Source organism: Mustela nigripes, chromosome 18, assembly GCF_022355385.1.
Source record: "Mustela nigripes isolate SB6536 chromosome 18, MUSNIG.SB6536, whole genome shotgun sequence".
NCBI classification, from domain to species: Eukaryota; Metazoa; Chordata; class Mammalia; order Carnivora; family Mustelidae; genus Mustela; species Mustela nigripes.
Window position 1 is genome coordinate 6,785,718 of NC_081574.1, and position 23,874 is coordinate 6,809,591.

General features: G+C 37.9%; 1 protein-coding gene across 2 annotated transcripts in view; it reads right to left on the reverse strand.

Moving 5' to 3' along the window:
* The window catches only part of GPM6A (glycoprotein M6A), a 340,823-nt gene that overhangs the window by 38,417 nt on the left and 278,532 nt on the right, over positions 1–23,874 (reverse strand). For both annotated transcript variants that reach the window (XM_059384100.1, XM_059384099.1), the window contains exon 2: positions 6,015–6,207. In XM_059384100.1, coding sequence (XP_059240083.1) covers positions 6,015–6,207 — 193 coding nt within the window. The remainder of the gene's footprint in view (positions 1–6,014; positions 6,208–23,874) is intronic.

A 23,874-nucleotide genomic window follows, 5' to 3' on the forward strand; every position in this document is an offset into this window, starting at 1 on the left:
ATTTATATTATATCAAATCCATATATACTTTCCTTTGTGATATCTGATATTTTTTAGTTACTTCTTGCCCCATGATATATGAAACCCAATATATTTTTCTTCTAGTTTCTACAAATTAGTTTATTCTTAAATTTTAAATTTTAAATTTATCTGAAAGTCTTGGCAAAAATGTGAATAGAGACATAATTTTAAATATATTTATAACTATTTATATACACTTAATTCTCTTTTACTCACTCTATTCTGGTCCATTTGATATATATATATATATATATATATATATATATATATATATATATTTTTTTTTTATTCCCGTCCTCTACAGTATTAATTATTATAGCTTCTCTATTCCCTCTACTTCTCAACCTGATGCATCCTGGAGATCAGCTCAAGTACTGAATCTAGCATTCTTGGATTCCTATCTGTTCGGCCTGATGTAGACAGCACTTTGCTAACATACATTTCCCATGTCAGGGTTTGAGTAAAATCAATCTGTCTTGTTCTATTCAATCCCTAAGGATTAGCATAGTAACTGGCACATAATATGACCCACTATTTTTTGCTGAATAAGTGAATTCATTAAAAAACAAATTAAACAAAAGATTAGCCTGAAAAGTGACATCTGCATATTTAAAAACAAAAACACAGAAATATAGTAAGTATAAGTTTAACTATGTTTCCATACTTGCTATTCACAATAACCCAATTTGCAAAGCAGGCAAAAACACTAAGATAGTTGCTCTTGAATAAAGACTAAGGCTTAGCAAGAGAATTAGAGGTTGTAAGCATCTCAGAACTGGAAGTTCATTACTGGCCTTGTCTGCATGCCTTCATTCTCAGGCAAATCAGTACATTCCAAGGCACACCAAGTACTCTTCAGAAAACTCTTGACTTTTGGAAAGTTCTTTCCACTGAGTCAAAAACTATTTCCCTATAAAAATGAAACAAGAGGAAACCAGGGAGGGAGACAAATGATCAGAGAGACTCTTAACCTCAGGAAACAAACTGAGGGCTGCTGGAAGTAGCGGGGATAGGGACAGGATGGCTGGTGATGGACACTGGGGAGGGTATCCAAGCAGATTTAGAGATTTACCGAAGGGAAGTTGAGAGCAAAACCAGTTTCTCTATTTTATCTGTGCTTACTGCCTGCTTTTGCTTTAGGCAAACAGAGATAAATTTTTATGTGTGCATTCAATACCAAAGAATTCATTATCCAGTAACCTCAGTTCTTAATGCATTAAGTTCAATTAACAGTATTAAACTTTGAAAATCAAATATATTCACTCTAGAAATCAAGGGTACCAGATCCTAGACCCTCACTATAATTTGTCAAAACCCAAACACAATCCCTGTCTAATAAATTACAGGGGGAAGTATTTGTGAATAAGACGGTCTCTTGCTCGGTCTTCCAGACAGTTACTCAAGAAGCCAAGTCACTTAGCAAAATTAGTGGTTTGGATCGTTTGAGATCTAATTTTCTAACCAGTTTCCATATTTCATTGTCCTCTATGAGTCTGCTCTGCAGAGGTAAAATGCATCCCCTGTTTCTTGTTCACTCAGCCAAAAGACACTGACGGATCACATAATAGTACCTTGCCAAGGGGCTCTCAGGTAAGAAAGGCTGAGTCACAGATCAGAAAATGATCTCCTCATCATATAGCAGATGATGGTGGGGCGGGGAACTCTCGCCAGAGTGGAGTAGGCCTGAAAGGAGGTGTCAATCTAGAAAAAGTTATAGTTGTAGTGTGAGACTACCCTCTGAGGGAAGCAGTGGGCTGGGCCACACTCTCATTGTCATAACACTTTGGAGCCAAAAAAGACCACGGAATTGAAAGGGATGAAAAGTCTTTTGGAAACCAAGTTAATGAGGAGGGACAGAGTGATAACTAAAAAGCATACCAGTGGGTCACAAAAATCTTTGAGAAATTCCCTCTAGACTCTATGGGGATGTCCACTTCTCAAATGGAGTATGACACAACGGTTTGATGGGTGACATCACTTGGGTCACGTTCCTCTGGAGAAAGCTAAAGGTATTGAGAATTTTATACCCAAAACACAAGTTGCATGAGAATGGAGAGTATTCCTACATGTATTTATAATATTCTTTCTTTTTTTTTTTTTAAAGATTTTATTTATTTATTTGACAGAGAGAGATCATGAGTAGGCAGAGAGGCAGGCAGAGAGAGAGAGGAGGAAGCAGGCTCCTGCTGAGCAGAGAGCCCGATGCGGGACTCGATCCCAGGACCCCGAGATCATGACCTGAGCCGAAGGCAGTGGCTTAACCCACTGAGCCACCCAGGCGCCCCTGTAATATTATTTCTTATATGCAGATTTATTTATGGAAGGTCAGTTTTGCATACAGACAGATGCTTAGTGAAATGAAATCGTCATCATTCACTGTGCCTGAATTCATGTTTCTTCCTGTAGACAAGGAGATGTGGACCATGTTGAGATATGCGTATGTGTTTGAGGGAAAGAAGGCAGGAAAGAGACAGAGACAGAGAAGCTGAGATAAAGAACAAAGGAATCCTCGGACTCTGACAACCACAGGAGGACAAGCAGAGGCTTGGGCAATTGGTTTTATCTTTTAGTTCACATAGCCAGTAAACAAGTTTCTTGTCCTTTATAAGAAAATGAGACAGGAGTGCCTAATTTGGTTGAACAAAGCGTATGAACTATAGAGGAAAAAAAAACAGATTATAAATGACGAACATTGGCCAGTGAGCGCTTTCTTTCCATTCTATTACACACTCTTTTCAGACTGACCTTAGCTCGTTTCCAAGCAAGTTGTACTGTCTGCAAATCCATCCTCAGCCGCCGCTATTCTACATTTCCTTATTTTATGCCCCCTGTTTCCCCTTCCCCTTACCTATTCCCCTGATATCCCTGTAAGGCAGCATCTCATAGGATAATCTCTACTTGCTCTAAACCTGTATGTGAATCTTTGAATGTAGTCAGTTGGCACCAATGGTACCTAGTAGTTGATGGGACCTACCTTCCCTCTGTTTTCACGAACCATTTACTGACAAGGAAAGAGTCTGAATTCCTTTGATAGCTTCACAAGGCCTTGTTTAAGAATTTTAGTTATTTGAAATATAAAAATAATTTGAGCACTTGCTTTTCTTCCAATCAAAATGGTATTCTTCCCATTCCAAAAATGCATTATTAATCTCACAGTTAACTTCCAATGGGACAGAGTAAAGGTAAAAGTACCAAATTAAGCATATGATCTCTGATTTCTCTTCTGAACACCCCCACACACTACTCCTTCAGAGCTTTAGTAGAATTCTGTGATATATTAAAGTCTGCTGTCTAAATGTCAAGTAAGTATCTTGACAACTGGTTTCTAATAGATGTGTACAATCATCTCATGTCATTTATTAGACTCATGATTTCTTACAAACTTCTATTCTATATCTAAAGTTAGCAATTTGGATATAGCCTAAATATAGAGAATCTGTAGATTTTAAGGACATCTGTGGTAGCTTAAAATAATGCACAGTGAAAACATATTTTGTCCAGTGTAGGCTGAGCTAAAACTAAAAAGAAAATGTCAGTTTTATCACATTAAAATATATCCTTGCAATCATTTTCTTAGGGATCTCTGCAAACTAACCTGCAATAAGTCAAAGCATTTTCAGATCGTTCAATCATATTTCAAATGACGACTATCGCCTACAAATTTCCAAGGATCAATCCACGCTATAGAGCTAATGTAATGGAAATTGACAAACTGTCTGCTAAGGGTTTAAGGAATTAAATTAATGAATGATGGTAATTTTTCAAAATAATCTCTAAAATAAAATTACATTGGGAAATCCAAAGAAACTGATATAATTCCTTTGTCTTTTTTAGGTTATAGTTTTTAAAATTTGCCTTTAACTCATTTCCATTAGTCACTGACATTGATGAAACTCTAAATTAGTACTTCAGAGTTAGGGACTGTTCTGAAGTAATTTCAGTTCTTTTTTTTTTTAATATTTTTTTTGTTTATTTGAGAGAGAGAGAGAGGGAATTTAAGCAGGGGGAGTGGGAGAGGGAGAAGGAGGCTTCCTGCCAAGCAGGGAGCCCGATGAAGGGCTCGATCCCAGAACCCTGGGATTATGACTTGAGATGAAGGCAGATGATTAATGACTGGGCCACCTAGGTGCCCCTGAATAATCTGTTCGTAACTGAGTGGGTCATCAACTCCTTTCTCCTCTTAATAACTATATTAGGAGAGGTTCTCTGTCTCACACACCTGCTTTGTCATATTTCTTACTTCATGGCCAATCTTTCCCAAATTTTAAGTGCCAATGTATTCTAGATAAACATAAATATTTCAAATAAATTTTTCCTTTTCCACAAAATTTTACTATGCACTCTGTCCAAGGGTACAGGCCTTCTACTCTGCCAAGTAGGAAATTCTTGCTCTATTACATAATAGAAATGTGTACCATGTTTCTCTTCTCTTTACATAGAAATAAGCAACTTCAGGGGTGCCTGGGTGGCTCAGGCATTAAGCGTCTGTCTTTGGCTCAGGTCATGATCTCAGGGTTCTGGGATCCAGCCCTGCATCAGGCTCTCTGCTCAGTGGGAAGCCTGCTTCTCTCTCTCCCTCTCTCCCTGCTTGTGCTTCCTCTCTCACTGTGTCTCTCTCTCTCTCTCTCAAATAATAAAGAAATCCTTAAAAAAAAGAAATAAGCAACTTTAATTAATAAAATAATAAATATAATCTGTGATCAAGAGTTTATTCAAGATCATCTGTAGGGGATGGGTTATTTAAAAATTTAGCAATATGATGTATTTTCTGGTATTGGAATTGGAGAAAAGTTATCTTCTATCTAGAAAGTTGTGCAGGTTGACCAAGTGTTGTCTTAGATTAGTGTCTTGGGTTGTAATTACGCCACCTCAGTGGGAACTGACCCTGGGCAAATAACACATCTCCCTGACCTTTTTGATGGAGTTGTGACAGTAAAGGGCAAAGTCACTCTCACCAGCCGTATTAACTGCTGATATTTGGTAACTCTAAACCCATCATATTCCAGAAAAACGTCTATATAAATTAAGAAGGTTATTGAATTTACTCAGAATGACAAAATACAGCAACATGAAAAAATTACAGAATTGCACAGTATCAAGAAGCAAGAACTAAACGCAAGAGGTTGTAGGAGCCATAAATGCCATGGTGGCCAATGAAATGGAAAGTCGACTACTGGCTGGGATTATCAAATACAGTGTACAAATGAGCTATTTTCTTTCTGTGGGCATTGCAACACTGAATAAATGATCCGAATCGGGACTTTATTTGGGGCTAAATTCAGTCCTAAACATTAGTTCTCTGTGATCTTAAGCAATAAGGGACTGAAACTTGAGCAGAAAACTCTTACTTCCAGACTGTGTTTGAGTTACTTTTTAAAAAATATTAAAGTTTAGTGATCCTAGGAGGTTGCAATTTATGAGTGAAATGTACCTTTTAAGCATAAATCAGGTTTCCAGAAAGCTACTGATGATTTGTCGTTAACAGAAGTCCGGTAAGAACCATTAACCAAGATTTCTTAGAAGTCCACATCACTTCTGGGAGGCAGGGAAAGAAAGATGGTACCATACCCAATGTTGAATTAAAGTTTTTAAAAATGTGAAGGCACCCACAGAGTTTTGGTGATTTTTCTAGAATTGGCAGCAGAGTCTACATTTATACCCAGCCCTGATCTCTATTCTCTGCTCTGTTCTATTAGAACAGCCTCTGCTCAGATTGGAAGATCAGGCACAATTTGCAAGCATTCCACTTAATGGTAACTGAAGTTCTGGTAAAACTTGACAGTCAAATTAATATATAAATTAAGTCTAGATTCAGTTGGCTCCTGATCTTCTGCTCTGTGTCCTGGAGTCATGGTAAAGGTCAATGTTCTCTTGACGTGTGTATATAATCACAGGGTATTTGTTTCTTCATCTATAACACTGACTCCCTATTCATTCGACACACAGCAACGTGAACATACTCTCAACACGAGAAGTAATCTAGAGGGACTTACATGGTAAAGACGTCGAGTGTGTCTCCAGCAGTTCTCGCCATCTCGAAATAGGTTTGCAGGATGTTGACTGTTCCAGAGAGTGCTTCATGGCCACAGCCACAGAACAGGGCGACCCCAGCATAAAGCAGGATGGTGGCGATCAGGGAGGCGTAGGGAATGCCTCCCAGGCATTTAATACAGCACTCAAAACACCCTGCAAAAGACCAATGGAAAAGAGTTAGGAATGAATATTGTTTCTCCATCTAATTAATTCTTAGAAAAATGTGAGCCTTATAGGAAAGCATATTTGCATTTGTAGGTGGGATCAGGTCAACATGCGCAACCAGTCTGCCCTGGAGAGTAGAAAAATCAAGTGCCTTAATTATAAACCCATTGTCCACAGAGAAGAGGATATTTAATTCCCTTGAAGTCGTCTTCTTCTTCTACCCACAAACCAAAGGAAGCCCTTCCGTCCTGACGCAGACTTCCTGTAATAACCTTCACCACGTGCACCCACAGCATTCTATCTTGACTTTATTGCTGTCAAATTTCATCTGCTTCTGTTTTTAGTTTAATGACATTTATTCTATGGATCTCCTTTTAGCTGTGTTTTAAAAATAGTGGGTCAAAACCTGTTTGTTGTGAACCCAATTTAGTGGTTTGCTCAGCGGTTTTTAGGAGGGAAAGAGAACAGACTAGGCAATATCCAAGCACAGTGCACTTAGTAAAGCAAATCATTTCAGAGGCTTTTGAGTTCGCATATTAATTTATGTTACCTTCGTAGTGACTCAAATATGAAATCTACTTCATGCTGTAGTACGTAATTGAAAAAAAAAAAAAATGAGAGACCAGGACGGGTAAAATCCTTGTTCTACCACTGTGCGGTTTTTGGCCAATTCACACTTTTCATTTCATCATGTGTAAAAGGGTGACGGTAAGAATTCCCCTCAAATAATTCTTGTGAGCATTAAGTAGGTAATCACACTACTGGGTATTTACCCAAAGAATATGAGAACACTAATTCAAAAAGATATATGCACCTCAACATTTATAGCACATTATCTATAATAACCAAATTATGAAAGAAACCCAAGTGCCCACTGATAGATAAATGGGTAAAGAAGATGTGGCATATGTATACAATGGAATATGACTCAGCCATAAAAAGAATGAAATCTTGCCATTTGCAACAACATGGATGGAGCTGGAGAGTATGATGCTAAGTGAAATAAATCCGTCAGAGGAAGACAGATACCAATTTTCACTCATATGTGGAATTTAAGAAACAAAACAAAAGAACAAAGGGAAAAAAAGAGACAAATGAAAACAGACTCTTTACTCTAGAAAACAGATGGTTACCGGAGGGGAGAGGGGGTAGGTATGGGTGAAGACAGAACTGTGCAGTCACTCTATTGTACAACCAAAACTTTTAATATGATACTATGTTATGACATACTGTATGTTATGACAGTATAATATGACAATGGATGTTATTAAATATAATAAATCAAATGTAATAAACTTACTACATTTAATACATGTAACAAATTTATCATTATATTTAATAAATTTATTACATGTATTAAACATAATAAATTATAAATTTATGTATATTAAATTACAATTTAATTACAATTAAAATGTAATTTAAATTACATTACATTACGGTGAGCTAATCCATGAAACAGTGAGTGCCATGGACTAACCACTCAATAAATGTCCGGGCTACCACTCCTAGACACACCTTTAACTGTATTAAGATTAACAATGATTGTGTTGTAGTATGGTTTTCAAAAATACTTTGACTACAGGAATCACTTTTGCTTTTTAAAGTTTTGTCACATTAGTCTTTTGAAAGACAGCTTTCTAGTCCATGACATCAGAAAAGCATGGTTGTTCATATTAAAAATAAGTGTCAGAATTTGCTAGATATCTTCCAGGAGCTTAACTAGAAATGCTTAAGTGTGTATGTTCTGCAATGAGACATACTGACTAGGTACTCTGTACCAGCTGCTGGGAAGAAAGGAAGCCGAAGTAAGGGGCTGCGAGGCTCAAAGCAACTTCTCAGATGATCAGTTTCCCCTCCAAGCCCTGTGTGTGTTTGTGTCATCGTTCCCACTCCCCCCACCTCCCCTCTATATATTCTACTCCAGAGCTTTCCTCCTACTCCTCTCCTTTTGGAAATTCTTGATTAAATCTCCTTTTTGTAATGCTAAAGCCTCTCAAAAGCTCTCTACCTAACTGGCTCTTCCTTTCTGCAGAAACAAATAAAGGAAATTGGAAAATGGTTTGTTATTTACTGTACTTAAGTCACAGGAAGATCTGTGTGCACTTTATGTAGAATGCATATGTTTATAGTAACATACAATGCATGTGACCATTGTAAAGTTCCTGTGTGAAGTAATTTTGTATTTAGAGAGTGGTCCAGCCTGCTAATTTTCATACTGATCATTGGAACTGGGCTGCTGCTTCTTCTTTTTTTTTTAAAAAGATTTTATTTACTTATTTGATAGAGATCACAAGTAGGCAGAGAGGCAGGCAGGGAGGCAAGGGGAAGCAAGCTGTTGCTGAGCAGAGAGCCTGATGCAGGGCTCCATTCCAGGACCCTGAGATCATGACCTGAGACAAAGGCAGAGGCTTAACCACTGAGCCACCCAGGCACTCCTGGAACTGGACTTCTTGAAAGAATGATGGCTCACCTCATCTGCCCCAGAGGCAAAAAAAGACATCTGAACATGTCTTCACTTCCACAGCAATTGTTAGTACAGGAAATCATTTCCTGAACATTCCTTCCCTGACATACACACACACACACACACACACACACACACACACACACACACACACGATGTGGGGAAGTAGGAAAGGTTAGAACAGCTTGACACTTCATATGATAGGAAGAGACTTCGCTAGCAGATGGATGAGACCAGAGTGTGCGGTCTCTGAATATCACTGAACACAGTTTTGAGTGGAGATTAACAGGATAGCAGAAAAATCTTTGAACTATTCTTTGTCTTTCCATGTTGTAAAAAATTCACCTGATTATTTAGAAATAAAGAATAAGACACAGAATTGGTACCAACACAAACAGGAGTTACCCTTATTTTGGCGAGTGCCCCCAAACAGCCCTATGATTTCAAATCTAATTCCTTTGTGATTTCTCTCCTCTACTATTCTGGAAGAATTCGATATAGGTACATGGGACTTCCTCTGCAGGCACTGAGGTATCAAAACCAAATGAATGTAATCAACAAAAGCCTTCAGAATAGAAGTTTAAATATAAAGAAAAAAGTCCAAACATTAAATTCATCGATAGGAATTACCTCTCTTGGGGTCTAATTAAAGCTTCTAACAAAGCAAAAATAAAATCAGAATGAGGCCCAGGGGCAAAGGAAGTGGGAAGCCTATAGATGATCACCAAAACGCCGCTGAAGACTTTTGCTTAATTCTGCCAATCTGAATTCTGATTGAGAGTCAGGTTCTACTTATGTCACATTTTCTCTGTTGTGGTTTAGATGGACCATTACTAGGACCCCCATGAAAGCAAGCCTAGTTACCTAGACCCCATATATCTCAGGGGAGGGAGGGTGGTGGTGGTTATCAGTGTCACAGTTGAAAGGATTAGTTATAGTAATGCCTTTTATTTTTAGAAAAACATGAGATCTCAATACTACGGAAACCCAAACTGACAACCCCAGTTAACCGGCATTTCTGAATGAGTTCAAGATCTCCAAATTAAATGGCAATATTTCTTTTACTCCCTATTTAAATGCTGCCATTGAAATCCCTCAGAATTATATTAACCCTATTGACGAATACAAATTTCTCTAACCCTCCCTTACTGCCAAGTCAGGCTACACCCCATCAGTTGGAGTCCTGATCCTCTGCAAAGCTTCCACTCAAAATAAAATACTTGCAGAATCTTATCGTGCACATTTTGCTCTTGTAATGGGCTAGTTCCTAACTACCCCCTGTCCTCCACAGGGCCTGAGCTGCCTATTACATTTAAAAGAAGACTCAGAACTCCCATCTGGGGACGCAGCGCAGCATTTCTGCCTTCTCTCCAGCTGCCAGAATCCCACATAGTTGCTGGCAGGGGAACTTCTTTCCACCCACAGTGAGAAACAGCCTTGGCAGAGCAGCAGAATCACCATGGCAACCGCGCTCTGGGGCCCATGACATGCTCCCAACAATCATCCTTTAAAGCTGAGGATTCGACTGCCCCCCACCACCACGTTTCTACTGCACCTCGAGATGAGAAACCACTCCATTTAATGATTATCAGCGAAAGCGTCGTAAGTGGAGTGTTGGCACTGGAGAAAATACATTTCTTGAGAAAATCTCTATTAAAAACAATAAAGACTACTTTACACAGGAGACACTTTCAAGACTAGATATGATGAGAATAGGCCACCGATTCTCAGGTAGAGCTGCTGGTTCAAACACTGAACATGGAACTTGACATGCTATCCAGGAGATACTACCGGTTACTCAGAGAAGCGCGTCTCATACATACTAGTTCCTGGTTGCATTTTCTCAAATGAATGAACACTATGCCTTTACTTTCATATTTAAAAAAAAAAAGAGTTGGGTGCCTGGGTGGCTCAGTTGGTTAAGCAACTGCCTTCAGCTCACATCATGATCCTGGAGTCCCGGGATCGAGTCCCACATCGGGCTCCCAGCTCCACGGGGAGTCTGCGTCTCCCTCTGACCTTCTCCCCTCTCATGCTCTCTCTTCCCTGTCTCTCTATCAAATAAATAAATAAAATCTTTTTTTTAAAAAAAGAAAAAAAAAGCAAAGGAATTACAAGACTTTCTTTTTAACACACTCTAAACATTAGCATTTATCTGATATTTAGTGGGGTTACACACCAACTTGTCCTAATATAAAAATTAAAAAAAAAACACACACAGAAGTTCTTGATATACTCCATATTTTTCAGAAAGAGGAGATACATGATTAATGTACTCCCCTTTAAACATCGTGAAGTAAACACAAGCCTTTGCCTTCGCTCATTCCACAAAGTGCACCAAGCACCAAGGTAAGTCAAGGGGAAAGAATGTAAAGGAAAAAGAGCCTGGAAGATAAGCAACTGAGAAGAGAGGCGAGCAACACAGTGGTGGATTCTGGAAATGAGACTGACAATTTATTCACTGATAAATACTTCCTAGCACCATTTACCAACGAGTTGATGCTTTCTCTACTGAGCTACAGCGACACCTTGGTCATCACCAAGTACCCCAAGAGGTCTGGGTGTATTGAGGGGCTGTTTTGGTCCACCAGTGTCCTGGTCTGTCCCTGGGCCAATGTCACACTGCCTTACAATATGTTTTCACTTGTGGTGGAGACAATTCCTCCATTTGTTCATCTTCCTCATGTGTATCACGCTATTAATGGCTCTTCTACATTGCCATGTAAATTTCTGAAACAGTTTGTCTGATTCCACGATTTAACTAATTGGATTCTGGCTGGTATTTATACACTGATTTAGTATCTGGAAATTTTGCCAAATTCTTTTGATGACCTTCTGAATTATTTTGATTCTGTGAATTACTCTGAATTTGCTGATAATCAGATCATCTGTGGAAATTTTGAGCTTTCTTTCTTTTCATTATTTGTACCTTGCATTTATCCTTCTATAGGCTTATTCTGTCAGATAAAATGCAACAAGAAGAGTCGAAACAATGGGAAAAGGGCACCTTTTCTTGTCCCTCATAATAAAGAAAACACTTGCCATGTTTTACCATTAAGTGTGATGTTTGTTGCTGGTTTACTTGTTAAAGAGGTAACACACTTTTCCCCATCTGTTGAAATAATTTTGTTGTTTCCTTTTATCTGCCATTTCAGTAAGTTTTTCTAATTTAAACTAGCATTCCTGAGAAAAAGCCAACTGAGTCATACTGTATTTTTCATACATTGCTGAACTCGTCAGGCTAACATTTTGTTCAATACTTTTGCATTTATCAATTCATTCCACAAACAGTTCCTGAGTCTTCACCAGGTGCCCGGCAGTATGCTAACTGCCAGAGCTGTGGAAGTCAGTCAGTCAACAAAAAGCTCTGCTCTCTTTCTAGAAGCGGGGACAGACAAATAAGCAGGATGCAGAAGTAATAATATATATGAGATCGTGAAAAGTGCAGAGAGAAAAAACCAAAATAGGGAAGAAAGCACAAGGAACATGGGAATAATGACTGCAGTTTTTTCAGGAAAGGAATAACCAAGACGACATTTTAAAAAAGACCTGCAGGAGAGAAAGGAGCTGTCGAAGGAGAAGAGGGTTTCAGACATGAAGGAGATGCTCATGTCCTGAGGCAGGTGTGTGACTAGAGTATCTGAGGAAATTTTAAGAAGCCACTGGTGGTAAAACAGAGTGAAGGTGAAACAAAGGAATATAAAATGAGGCTAAAAGTGTAGTGGGTGAGGATAAGGATATCTATGTAAGGATATCTATGTTATTAAGTGTAATGAATGTGACTGACATCTAATTTTTGCTCTCTTGTTTTGGAGGCAGGTTTATCCCACTCTTATAAAGTGGCCTTTTTCCATACTCTAGGATTGTGGGGCTGTCTGCATCAGCTTTAGCTGCACCATAAATATTTGGTAGAACTGGTTAGTAAAACCATTGAGAGTAAGTATGTACTTTGTGGGAACAACTTTAACTACTGATCTAATTTGCTGATGGTTACAGAACTAATCAAGGTTTCTATTTCTTTTTAAGTCTGTTTACTTAGTTCAATTTTATAGGCATTTGGAAATTTTATATAAGACTTAAAATTTACAGTCAAGTTGTATGTCATTTCGTTTTACAGTATTTTTAATTTATTCATCCTTTGCTCGTATTTCCTTTTGTCGCCTCTGATGATTCATGTCCTTTCTTCATTTCTGCACCCCTCCCCTCCCCCATTCCCCCCACCACCTCCCCAAACCTTTGTCTCTCGTCTGCTTCTCTCTTTCCCTATTCTTAGAGTGCATCATCGGGACGCCTATGTTGCATGTTCCATGTTTGCTACAAAAAAAAAATTCCATTAATTTTAAACATCATATTTTATTTTTCCATTCAGGCTATAATATTTCTAACCCAGGTTAGTAGTGGGGCTCTCTGGCCGCTAGAGCCCACTCAGAAACTCATGCTGAGAAAGGGGACATCGTCTGGAACATTGCCCATCATAACCTCAGCGTAAGAAACAACAGGGAATCTCACCAGTTAAATATTCTGAGCTGCAAGTGACAGGGGCCACTTCTATTCCCAGTCCAATGGCTAGATAGAGTCAACACGCCTCCCTCTCAACCACAAAGAACACAAAGTATAATTCTACCATGTTCCCAAGAGACAGAGGGCCAGTTGCTGAGTTCATTAATTTTGGGGTTTTCTTTTCTAATAAAAATATTTTTAGAAAAGATTTTATATATTTATTTGACAGAAACCACAGGTAGGCAGAGAGAGAGAGGAGGAGGCAGGCTCCCCACTGAGCAGAGAGCCCGATGCGGGACTCAATCCCAGGACCCTGGGATGGTAACCTGAGCCGAAGGCAGAGGCTTTAACCCACTGAGCCACCCAGGCGCCCCTCTAATAAAAATATTTAAGGAGATAAAGTCCCTTCTAATTTTACTTGAGTGAATTTCACAAGTTCCAATATGTGATCCTTTCACTACTGTTCAGTGGTTAGACTTTTCCAAGCCTACTGTAATTCTTTTTGATACAAAATTTATTTATGCACTTGTTTCCTCTGATTCTTTTAATTCCCAAATATATGAGATTTTCTTTCTTTCTTTCTTTCTTTCTTTCTTTTTTTTTTTTAGTTTATTTGTGTCTTATTGGCGTCATTGTTAGAAAACATGAGCTGCAGGACAGCAATCTTTTGCAGCTTACGGGTGACTTTCTTTAAATTAAATCCGAAACCTGGGTTTTTCCAGTCTCTCTAAGGTAGCAGAAATTAGGGTCACAAATGCATAAGAAAGCTGGCTTGTGGGGTCAAACTGTAGGGGGACTTCCCCCTCCCAACCCATGCAAGGTAAAAGGTAATTTTCTTTACTATCCTAAATAGAACATTTGTCATTGTTGTTGCTGTGTTTATTACTTGTTTTGTTTTGTTTTCTGTTCCATCTTCCACTAAAGCCTTTTAGAGTCCTGGTATTTTATACTATGTATTCCAAGTGGAGTTCATGCTTTGGGTAAAACTCGGGCTCTGTTTCCTAACCTCTGCTACCCGGCAACCACATGTATAGCCAAGGAGATCAGGAATATGAAAATGACCCCAGAGACTTCCTGGCAGCTTCAAAGCTATCTTGCTTATCCCCTGAATTGCTTTTACTTTCTTCTGGCCTCTGAGAATTCTGCTTGCTCTCTTGCCAGAATACCAATACATACAAATATGAGTAAATACATTTTGATTGCATCTATATTTTAAATCCATACACATATTAATTCCACCATCTTAAAAATTGTTTTGCAACAGCAAAGCTCTTCATGTCATTTAGTCTACCATACTACTGGTAGGCAACTTAGATCAGATAAGGAAGTCCAATATCCTCATCTAAATATGTGGTTCACCGTGAACAACAGAGAAAATGAAGATTAACAAATTATCAGACACTCTAAAACAGTTTCCTAGAATTGAAGAACATGAGTCTCCAGATTGATAGGACTTTCCTTTCTGGGTGACTCCCTTTGTGGAGTCCTAACCTCCCCACAGCCACGCCATTACCAAAGAGTAGAGAGGCTGAGGTTGGGTCGTACGGCCAAGACAGCTCTTCTAGTTACAGCCACTGGGTTCACATGTAATAAGGGTCTTAGCCAAGTCATCAACGGGCAAGGGAAATGTGATGTTCACACTAAGTTAAAGCAAGTGACTTCACAGGATGGGTGCTGAAAACGTGTAACAATTCAGTTTAGCCTTAGGATCCTTCAGTGTCTGTGGAGATGTTAGTGGCACAGAGCCAACCTGACTTTCTCCTGTCCTATTATGCAAGGAAATATGTCCCTTGGATAGAAACAGTACAGTCACCATTACATCACGACTTGCCTTACTAAGTTTATTTCACTAATTCACACCGTTTTTTTCCCCCTAGAGCTTATTAGCAGCATGGGCACTGAATCAGTCTATCAATACACAGTGATTGTTTTTTGAGCACCTACTAGTTATGTACATTGGGTGTGCAGGAGTGACCAAAAAAACCACGGTCTCTACTCTTTTTGAGCCTCTATACTAGTGAGAAATAAAATTAGAAACTGTTAGCACCTTTTCAGAAACTTTTCCAAAAATATTCTTTCTCAGGATCTAGTACTGTGATATCCTGAGTGTCCATTCAGAGCAGCAAGGATCACAGCCTGGCTTATCTATCTTATCTAATAACATAAAAGCTCAAAATTATGCTCTTGGAGTATGCATTACACTGCAAAGTTTATAGCAGACAGACTTTGGTAAACCCTTTAATTAATGACATGATCATCTATATTTTTAAAGCATTCTAGAATATAGCCCACATAATCCCCAAATGTTATTAAAATTTTAATTAACATTTTATTTAAATATATTCCTGGGTTAAACAAAGTAAAGAGTTAAACATTTGAATACTTCAGGACAAATTATCAAGACAGCAAACCAAAATGACAGGTTTTGAAGTTAGATATTTTAGTCATTGATACATACCCGTACTTAAACAAATCAGTTTCCAATTTTTAAAAGAATATCTTGGGGCGTCTGGGTGGTTCAGTGGGTTAAAGCCTCTGCCTTAGGCTCAGGTCATGATCTCAGGGTCCTGGGATCGAGCCCCGCCTCGGGCTCTCTGCTCAGTGGGGAGCCTGGGTCTCTTTCTCTTTCTGCGCCTGCCTCTCTGCCTGCCTCTCTGTGTACTTGTGATCTCTCTCTCTCTCTCTGTCAAATAAATAAATAAAATCTTAAAAAAAAAAAAAATAAAAAGAATATCTTGAAAGAGGAAAATAATATGCAGATTTTGGAGATTTCTTTTGCCCTCTTAATTTTGTGTCTGGGTACCAGAACCAGAAGGGCTTTTGTCAAAAATGGAAATCCCAGGATTTCCTCTCTTGAAAACTTTGTGTTTATCCAGTGCTTCAGTTGGTTCTAATATACAGACGTAGCAGGATATAGAAACCAGCAGAACTGTACAAAAATCATATGACGTGACTAACGTGTTTTAAGATAAGTTGATAGTGGCATGGCTACACATGTAATACAGGGAATAAGAAGGGTTTATTCTAAGAATTCTGAACAGATTATTAAACAAAGGATGGAGTTTATAACTAAATGACACCAATAAGCATTTTTTGAGCAGTTGCAATGCATCAGAAATATGCCATGCCTTTAAGAGACTGACTGTGTGATCGCCACAGCAACCCAATGAGGGAGGTATGATTACACGCAGGCAATTTTACAAAAGATTATTGAGGGTCAATACTGAAAAACATGTGAAAGCCGATGTAGTGTGGACTTTCCAGAAGAAGAATGACATTTTTCTTTCTAAAAACATTTTATTATGGAAATTTTTACAATATTAATATTAATGACTCAGAGAGTTAAAAAAAACAAAAAACAAAAAACCGATATCGCTGATTACAGAACATTCCGTGCTGGTCAACATGACTTAGCAAGAGTGTTTGGGTTAATTAAGCATATTTCCCCAAGCAGAAAAGTTAATTGCTTCAATAATGATGAGAGCCATACTCTCTCGCCGTGATAAATAAGGCCCGGAGGGCGAGCGAGCAGTCAGGTGGAGACAGCTCTCTCACGTGCCATCAGAGCCATCCCCAAGGGAAAAAGAAGTGGTGCGCCAAACTGCTCTGAGTTCCAGACACGCGTGAGGTTCTTGTACAATCTTGTTCAGATGATGCTTGGAGACCCAGTTAAACCCCTTATCTCCCCCTGTTACGAGTCAACCAATTATCCCAACTATCGACGTGGCTGGTTTCCTAACAACTTTCAAGTTTGTTCACAATGTTGCTTGTTTGTTTGTTTTTCGGGTTATCCATCGGTGCCTAATGAGCCATCCCCCAAATTCACTGGCCTAAAACAGCAGTGTGTTATAATTTCTCACATCTGTCATGGGATTATTCGACTCAAATGGACAGTTTTCATTTGGGATCATTTAGGCAATTGCAGCCAAAATGTGGATGGTGCTGGAGGTCGTCTGAAGGCTTGAGCAAGGTAACGTCCAAGATGGCGTCTCCACTTGCAAGTATGGTGCCCCCACCAGAGTGCCTGGAACAGCCAAGGACGCCCTGGGGACATCTTATTTGAAGTGGCTTCTCTAAGTGGCGCTTAGGGCTGTCTCACAGCATGGTGAAGACATTATGGATGGCTCCTATCAAAGCCATACCTCCTAGAGAGAGAAAGCAGAAGTTTCCAATCTTCTTAAAGGCTGAGACTGGAAATGGCCAAGCATCATTTTTGCCACATTTTACCCTCAAAGTAATCACCAACAGCTCAGATTCTTGGAGGCTGAGAAGTGGATTCCAACTGTGGAGGGAAGGAGTGGTAAACTCTTGCAGCCATCTTTAATTGGCCACAAGATTAGCCAGTTTGAAATGGAACTCCCTACCCCAAGGAACTCCCTACCACAAGGACGACTTTGTTTTCCTCCTGACTCATCAGCTCCCAACCTATCCTTTATTTCACTTGTTAACTTTGTTTATTGATGCTCCACACCAAAATGTGAAAAGTGTAAGTTCAAAGATTCCCGGGCTTTGTTCACCTTTATATGTCCCATTCCTACAGTAATACCTGCTCATGGTAGGTGTTCAATTATTTGCTGAACAAATGAATAAATTGAAAAATCTGTCTCAAGAAACAAGTAGGGCAGGTAAAAAAGAGGTCATTTTCCTCACACTTTCCACCATGTCTACCCTGCAGACAAATGTCAGAATCATGAAAATTTCCTACTTTGGGACAAATTTGGGGAATGGATATTGATTACAACACTATTTTTACTTCTTCTTCTTCTTCTTTTTTTTTTTTTTTGGTCTCAGATCTCTTGTTTTTATCAGCTTATTTTTCTGTGTGACATGTAAACAATGTTTATGCAGGTTGGCTGGGGAGATAATTCAAAATCTCCCATAATGGATCATCTTCATTTTGTAGAAGAAAAAACTGGGACTAGGATACTCATCATTTAACAGCATAGCTCCATACCTGGCAATGCCTGCACTTGAACTAGTATATCTGTCTCTAAAATTATGCCCTGATAATCACACCAAACTGTGGATTATCAATATGACTCTCCATAAAACCGAACAAAAACACATACTTCTACACCAAAAACAGTAGAGAAAGAGTTCACAGAAGACCCCGACAACTTCAGACTCTTAAATTCCCAGCAGAAAAAGCTGATGATGACATTGACAATAGAAGTAAAAGTCACCAACCTCTAAAAGCAAACACATTTAGGAAAAGAGGATGGTATTTTTTTTTAATTATTCATCACAAATTACTTCCTGCTGTTCAATAAAATTTTATACAATTTTGAAATCTCTTTTTAAGTATTTGCTCCAAAATAACGCGCTGCCTAAGATACATTCATTCCCTGCCCTCCAAGATATATTTTCCTAGAAGCAGTTATGCTTCCCTAGATGGGTCTGTTCCTTATCTTGCCTCACGTATCACTAATCCGAAAGCTGGAGGAAATATTGCAAAACATAAATGAAAGTGTGTCACTCTCTACCTTAAAATCCTTCTTTGACTTTTCATTGTATTTCTCCATTATTACAGTTTTCATGCTTTCCTTACACGCTGAAGCTCTGCTCGAGATCTCTCCCACATCCTTATCCCCACCCGCCACGTGGCCCCCCCACACCAGCCACACTGGCCGGCTTTCAGTTCCTGAAGGTGAGACTTTGCACTTGACTGATCTGAGGCTCCTCCTCCTCACCATTCGACACTGCTTCCTTCCAGAGAATCCCTTTTGTAGCTCATGAAAGAGGAGCCTATTTTCAATAAGAAAAAAGTCTAGTGGAAATTGTGTATTCATTAATGATAAGGCAGAATCCTTTTACCACAGCATAACTTAAAGCTCATCATTAATTAACAGATATTTAATTCTTAATTGTACATTTTTCTGCATCAGTACTTACTGATGGTCACTAATGATGAGACTGTACAGACTGTCAACACTTATATTCAGTGGAATTTTATAATGTAGCACAGTAGCACTGCTATTAACTGTCATTTCCATATATTACATGTAGATACGCAATAAAATTTTAAAAATTAAGCGTCACTCTTTAGGATAGACATCTTTTCCAAGAAAACTAAAGAGAAAGGAAAAACTGGTGATAAAATGGGTCCTGTAGGATCACGGGGATATGCTGCTTTACATAAAAATGTTATCCCCATGTGAATCACACAGTTTGGGTATGTGTTTTGTTCTTGGCTAATATGCTGAACCACATATTGTAAAAAAAAAAAAAAAAAAAAAAAAAAAAAAAAAAAAAAAAAAAAAAATTAACTATCTCCTGCACATCACGGAGGAGCTGCAATGATTGCCAAGAATTCTCAGTGTAATAAGGCATTCTGTTTCCAAACAGGCATTACGTGTTTTATAGGAAGCAATATAGCATTATGAGGTTATGTTTTTAACATTAAATAACATATAAGACCTTGTAAAACTGTGCCAATTAAACATAGCAGTTTGGATTCCAGATCAAGGGTCTTGATATGCTGCTATCTTTGAACATCAAGACTACGGCAATTTTAAGATGCTTTTGAACTTCGTAATCACTGAGAAATTTTTTATAACCACATTAATAACATCAAAAACAGCAATATTTTGCTTATGCCATTATGCCAGATACTCCAGATTTTTACAAAATAAAATTAGAGTTTATATGTAATGTAAGTTAATTCTTAATTCAATGGATTTATTAGCTTTTAAGGGGGAACAATGAAGTATTTCTGAATACTTTATGCAAAATTTAACCATGATCAGCACATATTGTGATATTGTGATCACATATTGTCTTGATCTTTTATTATATTGCTCCTTTAAAAATAAAAGAATAAATGACTTTTTAAAACTAATATTGAAGAACGAATAACAATTATAATATTAAAATGAAAAATCTACTAGTCACTATTTAAACCATATGATACTAAAAATATGTATTGTTCACAGTTTTCAAAATTCCAGTAAAAAAAGCAAAGATAGACCACCTACTAGCACACTCGTAGACATGATCAAATGCCTATCCTTTAAATAGAATTGAAGTATATTTAAAATAAAATTAAGGAATTAGAACACATTTTAAAAATAGAAATATAACTTTAAAAACTAGTGACTAGGGGTGTTTGGGTGGCTCAGTGGGTTAAGCCTCTGCCTTTGGCTCAGGTCATGATCTCGGGGTCCTGGGATCGAGCCCCTCATTGGGCTCTCTGCTCAGAGGGGAGCCTGCTTCCCCCTCTCTCTCTGCCTGCCTCTCTGCCTACTTGTGATCTCTGTCTGTCAAATAAATAAATAAAATCTTAAAAAGAAATAAAAATAAAAAAATAAAAACTAGTGACTAAAAGAATTGCAAAATAATTCCTAATTAAAACTTAAAGTTGTAAAAGAAAATTTAGAAAATAAAAAATATAAATTCTCTCTTAAAAAAACAGCATGAATTACTTATTGAAAATTTACTTGTTCAATTCAGTTCATGGAAATTCACTATGACATTTGTGGATAAAACCATATTTCTCTAAACATAATGATGGTTTTTTACTGCAATCTGGCATTTTAGGATTTACACATTTATTCTCAATTTAAAGATGATTTTTTTCAGAAAGGCAGATATGAAAATTTTCTGTTTCATAGTTACTACAATCAATAAAAATTTGGCAGGAGGCAAAATGTAAAGGCATGTTCTGAAGCATCAAAATGATGAGAATATTTTGAAGAACATTTCCTAAGTCAAAATGTTATTTCAAAATATATATGAAATAGAGCACAAAACAAATTGCCTCCAGAAAAATCACATTATGCTGTTTTATCATGAACATCAGCAGAATTTTCAAAAAAATGGGCACATAACAGTTATTTCTTCACAATGAGTCACAAACAAATTGTCACAATATGTTAGAAGGAAAAGTCTCTTCTGTGGTCTGAGAGTACTGTTGGGGCATCTGAATTATGTGATGTATATTTGGAAATAGGCAAAATGGTAGCATTTCAAAATAGAAATGTCATTTCTATAACCACTATCTTTTCTGAAGCATCAGAGTCTTTTAAAAGCTAAAATATATTTTAAATCAACAGAACAATATTCCTCCTTTCTGTCCCTGTCCTTCTCACCAGAGGAGCTATTATGACATGCTCCGCTCCCTAAAGGACAGGCACGTATTAGTTCAAAGTCTCTAATAAATCTTTTTTACGTGTTGTACAGACAATGTTGATTTTATTTGAGCCATGCCTGAGCCTGTCATTCTGTGACCTCTAGTACAATTGGAATGAGCTCCCACATCACCAAATAAAGATGCACTGTGTTTTTATTACGGTGATTTTCACTCCCTACTAATTTGTCCCATATCCCAAATACTTAATGTCCTTTGCTTCTTTTGATCTTATCCCCTGGGACTCTTAGACAGTGGTGGTTAAAAAATACAGGTTTAGAGAGAGATAAGAGCGCTACAAAGCAGCCTGTGAACGTGTTAGATTTCAGTTGTTTTTGTCCTCCGTTTGCCTCAGGGCGCATCTGTAAGAGAGCTCAGCCCATGTGGGAAAACCTGCACTTCACATAAATCTTCTTCTTTCACATTACTAATCCCCAGAATTTTATGAATACACACAAAGCTCATTTTCCGTTCCTGCCAGTCACCTCTAGCGGCTGTGAAGCAAAAGTAAGAACTGCTGCAAAATTAACAGAAGAATGCCCGTCAAAACCGGAAATGGCAGCTACATCGAATAAAACAGTAGATTTTTATGATCTCGAGTACAGACTCTACTCTTGGATGTAGGACTCCTGTCCTGTGGTCTGTCTGTGACTTGAGAATAAGCCTCTGAGGATTAGGATTTCTGTGTTTTATATGCAGCATGTCACCCAGAGTCTGGCTCACGAACACAGCAGGCACGGAACAGCCAAGGACCTACGTTCTTTCTCTATCTGCTGCTCTTTCTCAAGGTGTCAGGACCCATGTGAGTCAACTTCACCCATCAAAATTTTTATCCTTCAATTTCAACATCTTGTCAATTCAAATTACATTGGAAAAAAAATATATTGGAGTCAGAGCAGTAGAATCAAAAGATGGAGCTAAACCCGAGGAAACCGCAGGAATATAGCTCATAATATAAAGAAAGATGAGTAATTTCTGTCTTTGGCCATGACCGGTCATCACTGAGGTGTGATGAAAAGACCCTGAAGAAAGTCATAACAGAACTGTGTTACATTTCTGGCCTTTTTTTTTTTTTTTTTTTTCCAATAAGTAGCAGTTCCTTAAACTTTTCTAGTGTCTGGTTTTTGTTTGTTTGTTTTTGTTTTTGTTTTAATTGTTTTAAGTGCTGCCTGGGTGGCTCAGTAGGTTGGTTAAGTGTTCAGATCTTGATTTTGGCTGAGGTCCTGATCTCAGGGTCATGAGACTGAAGGCTGCATATGGCTCCATGCTGGGCGTGGAGTCTGCTTAAGATTCTCATTCTCTCCCTCTCTTTCCCCTCTGCCCTTCCTGTCTTCTCTCTCTAAAAAAAAAAAAAAAAAAAAAAAAAAAGGTAATATTGAACTTAAGAAATTCCATGAAGAGGTCTCACAGGGTACAGGACTGGTTTTGGATTCTTAAAGCTGCTGTGCAAACTCATTAGCTTAATGGTTTTCTCAAGTCATTGGAAAGTCCTAGGTTAGATATCCTTAAACACACTGCTTGCTAAATAAACACAGTATTGGGGATTTAAACATGCAAGACAGTATTTTATATTCATGAAAAACTGTTGACCCTTCAGGCAGCTTCAGTAGGTAATATATGATCAAATTTTAGATACTGAAAGGATTATTTCTTTCTAACATGTCTAACAATGTTCATGCTAAGACTGAACTTGGAAGTGAGAGAAAGTAATTAGGGTGAGGCATTCAAAATTGTTTTCATTAATGACAGTGAACAATATATTCCAGTGGTACGATTTTTTTTTCTATTTTCTTTAGAAATGTGGCCAAGTTGCATACAATAATTTATAAAATTATATTATGCATGATGTATAATACATAAAAATTGCTTTCTACCTATTACAACAGCAATATTTTAAAAATCCTATCGTTGTTTGTAGATAGTATTCTGGGAGAAGATGCTTACAGTAACTCTAATGGTTTATTCTTATAATGAGATTCTAAACAAGAACTAGCCCTGCTGCTGTTTAGTTACACAAAGATGATATATAACTCTAAGATTATTTTCCTTTCATTTAAGAAACCACAGGACCGGAAGTATTTTAGAACCAGAATGGAATGAGGAATATCCTGGTGAAATATAGTACAAAAGTGGCCTTGACCAGATATCTCATGACTAGGAAACAAGGGTCTGGGAGGATTTGGACTCTATTTATGTTTGATCCAGACACATCTTTCATGGAAATAAAGTCATCATCTGCTTCCTCCTCTTTTCTCAGCATAACTGGGACTCCCATTTCAATCACATATTTGACTTTTAAACTAAGTTAGATGTAGCTGCCCAATCAGGAGGTCTATCTCTTGGAAAATTTAATATATGCTGAAATACTAAAGGGAAAGCAAAAAAAAGATGTTTCTGGAGGAGTCTGGCCAGAATACTGATTTTTACCAAAGAGTTCCAGAATTTGAACTGGTAGACTTATTGTATTTTAATCACTTATGACCTAAATGAAGAGAAAATATGATGAGGTTCTTATTATCCTAATAAGAAAAAGTTTATCACTTCCAAATACACTGGAATGTGG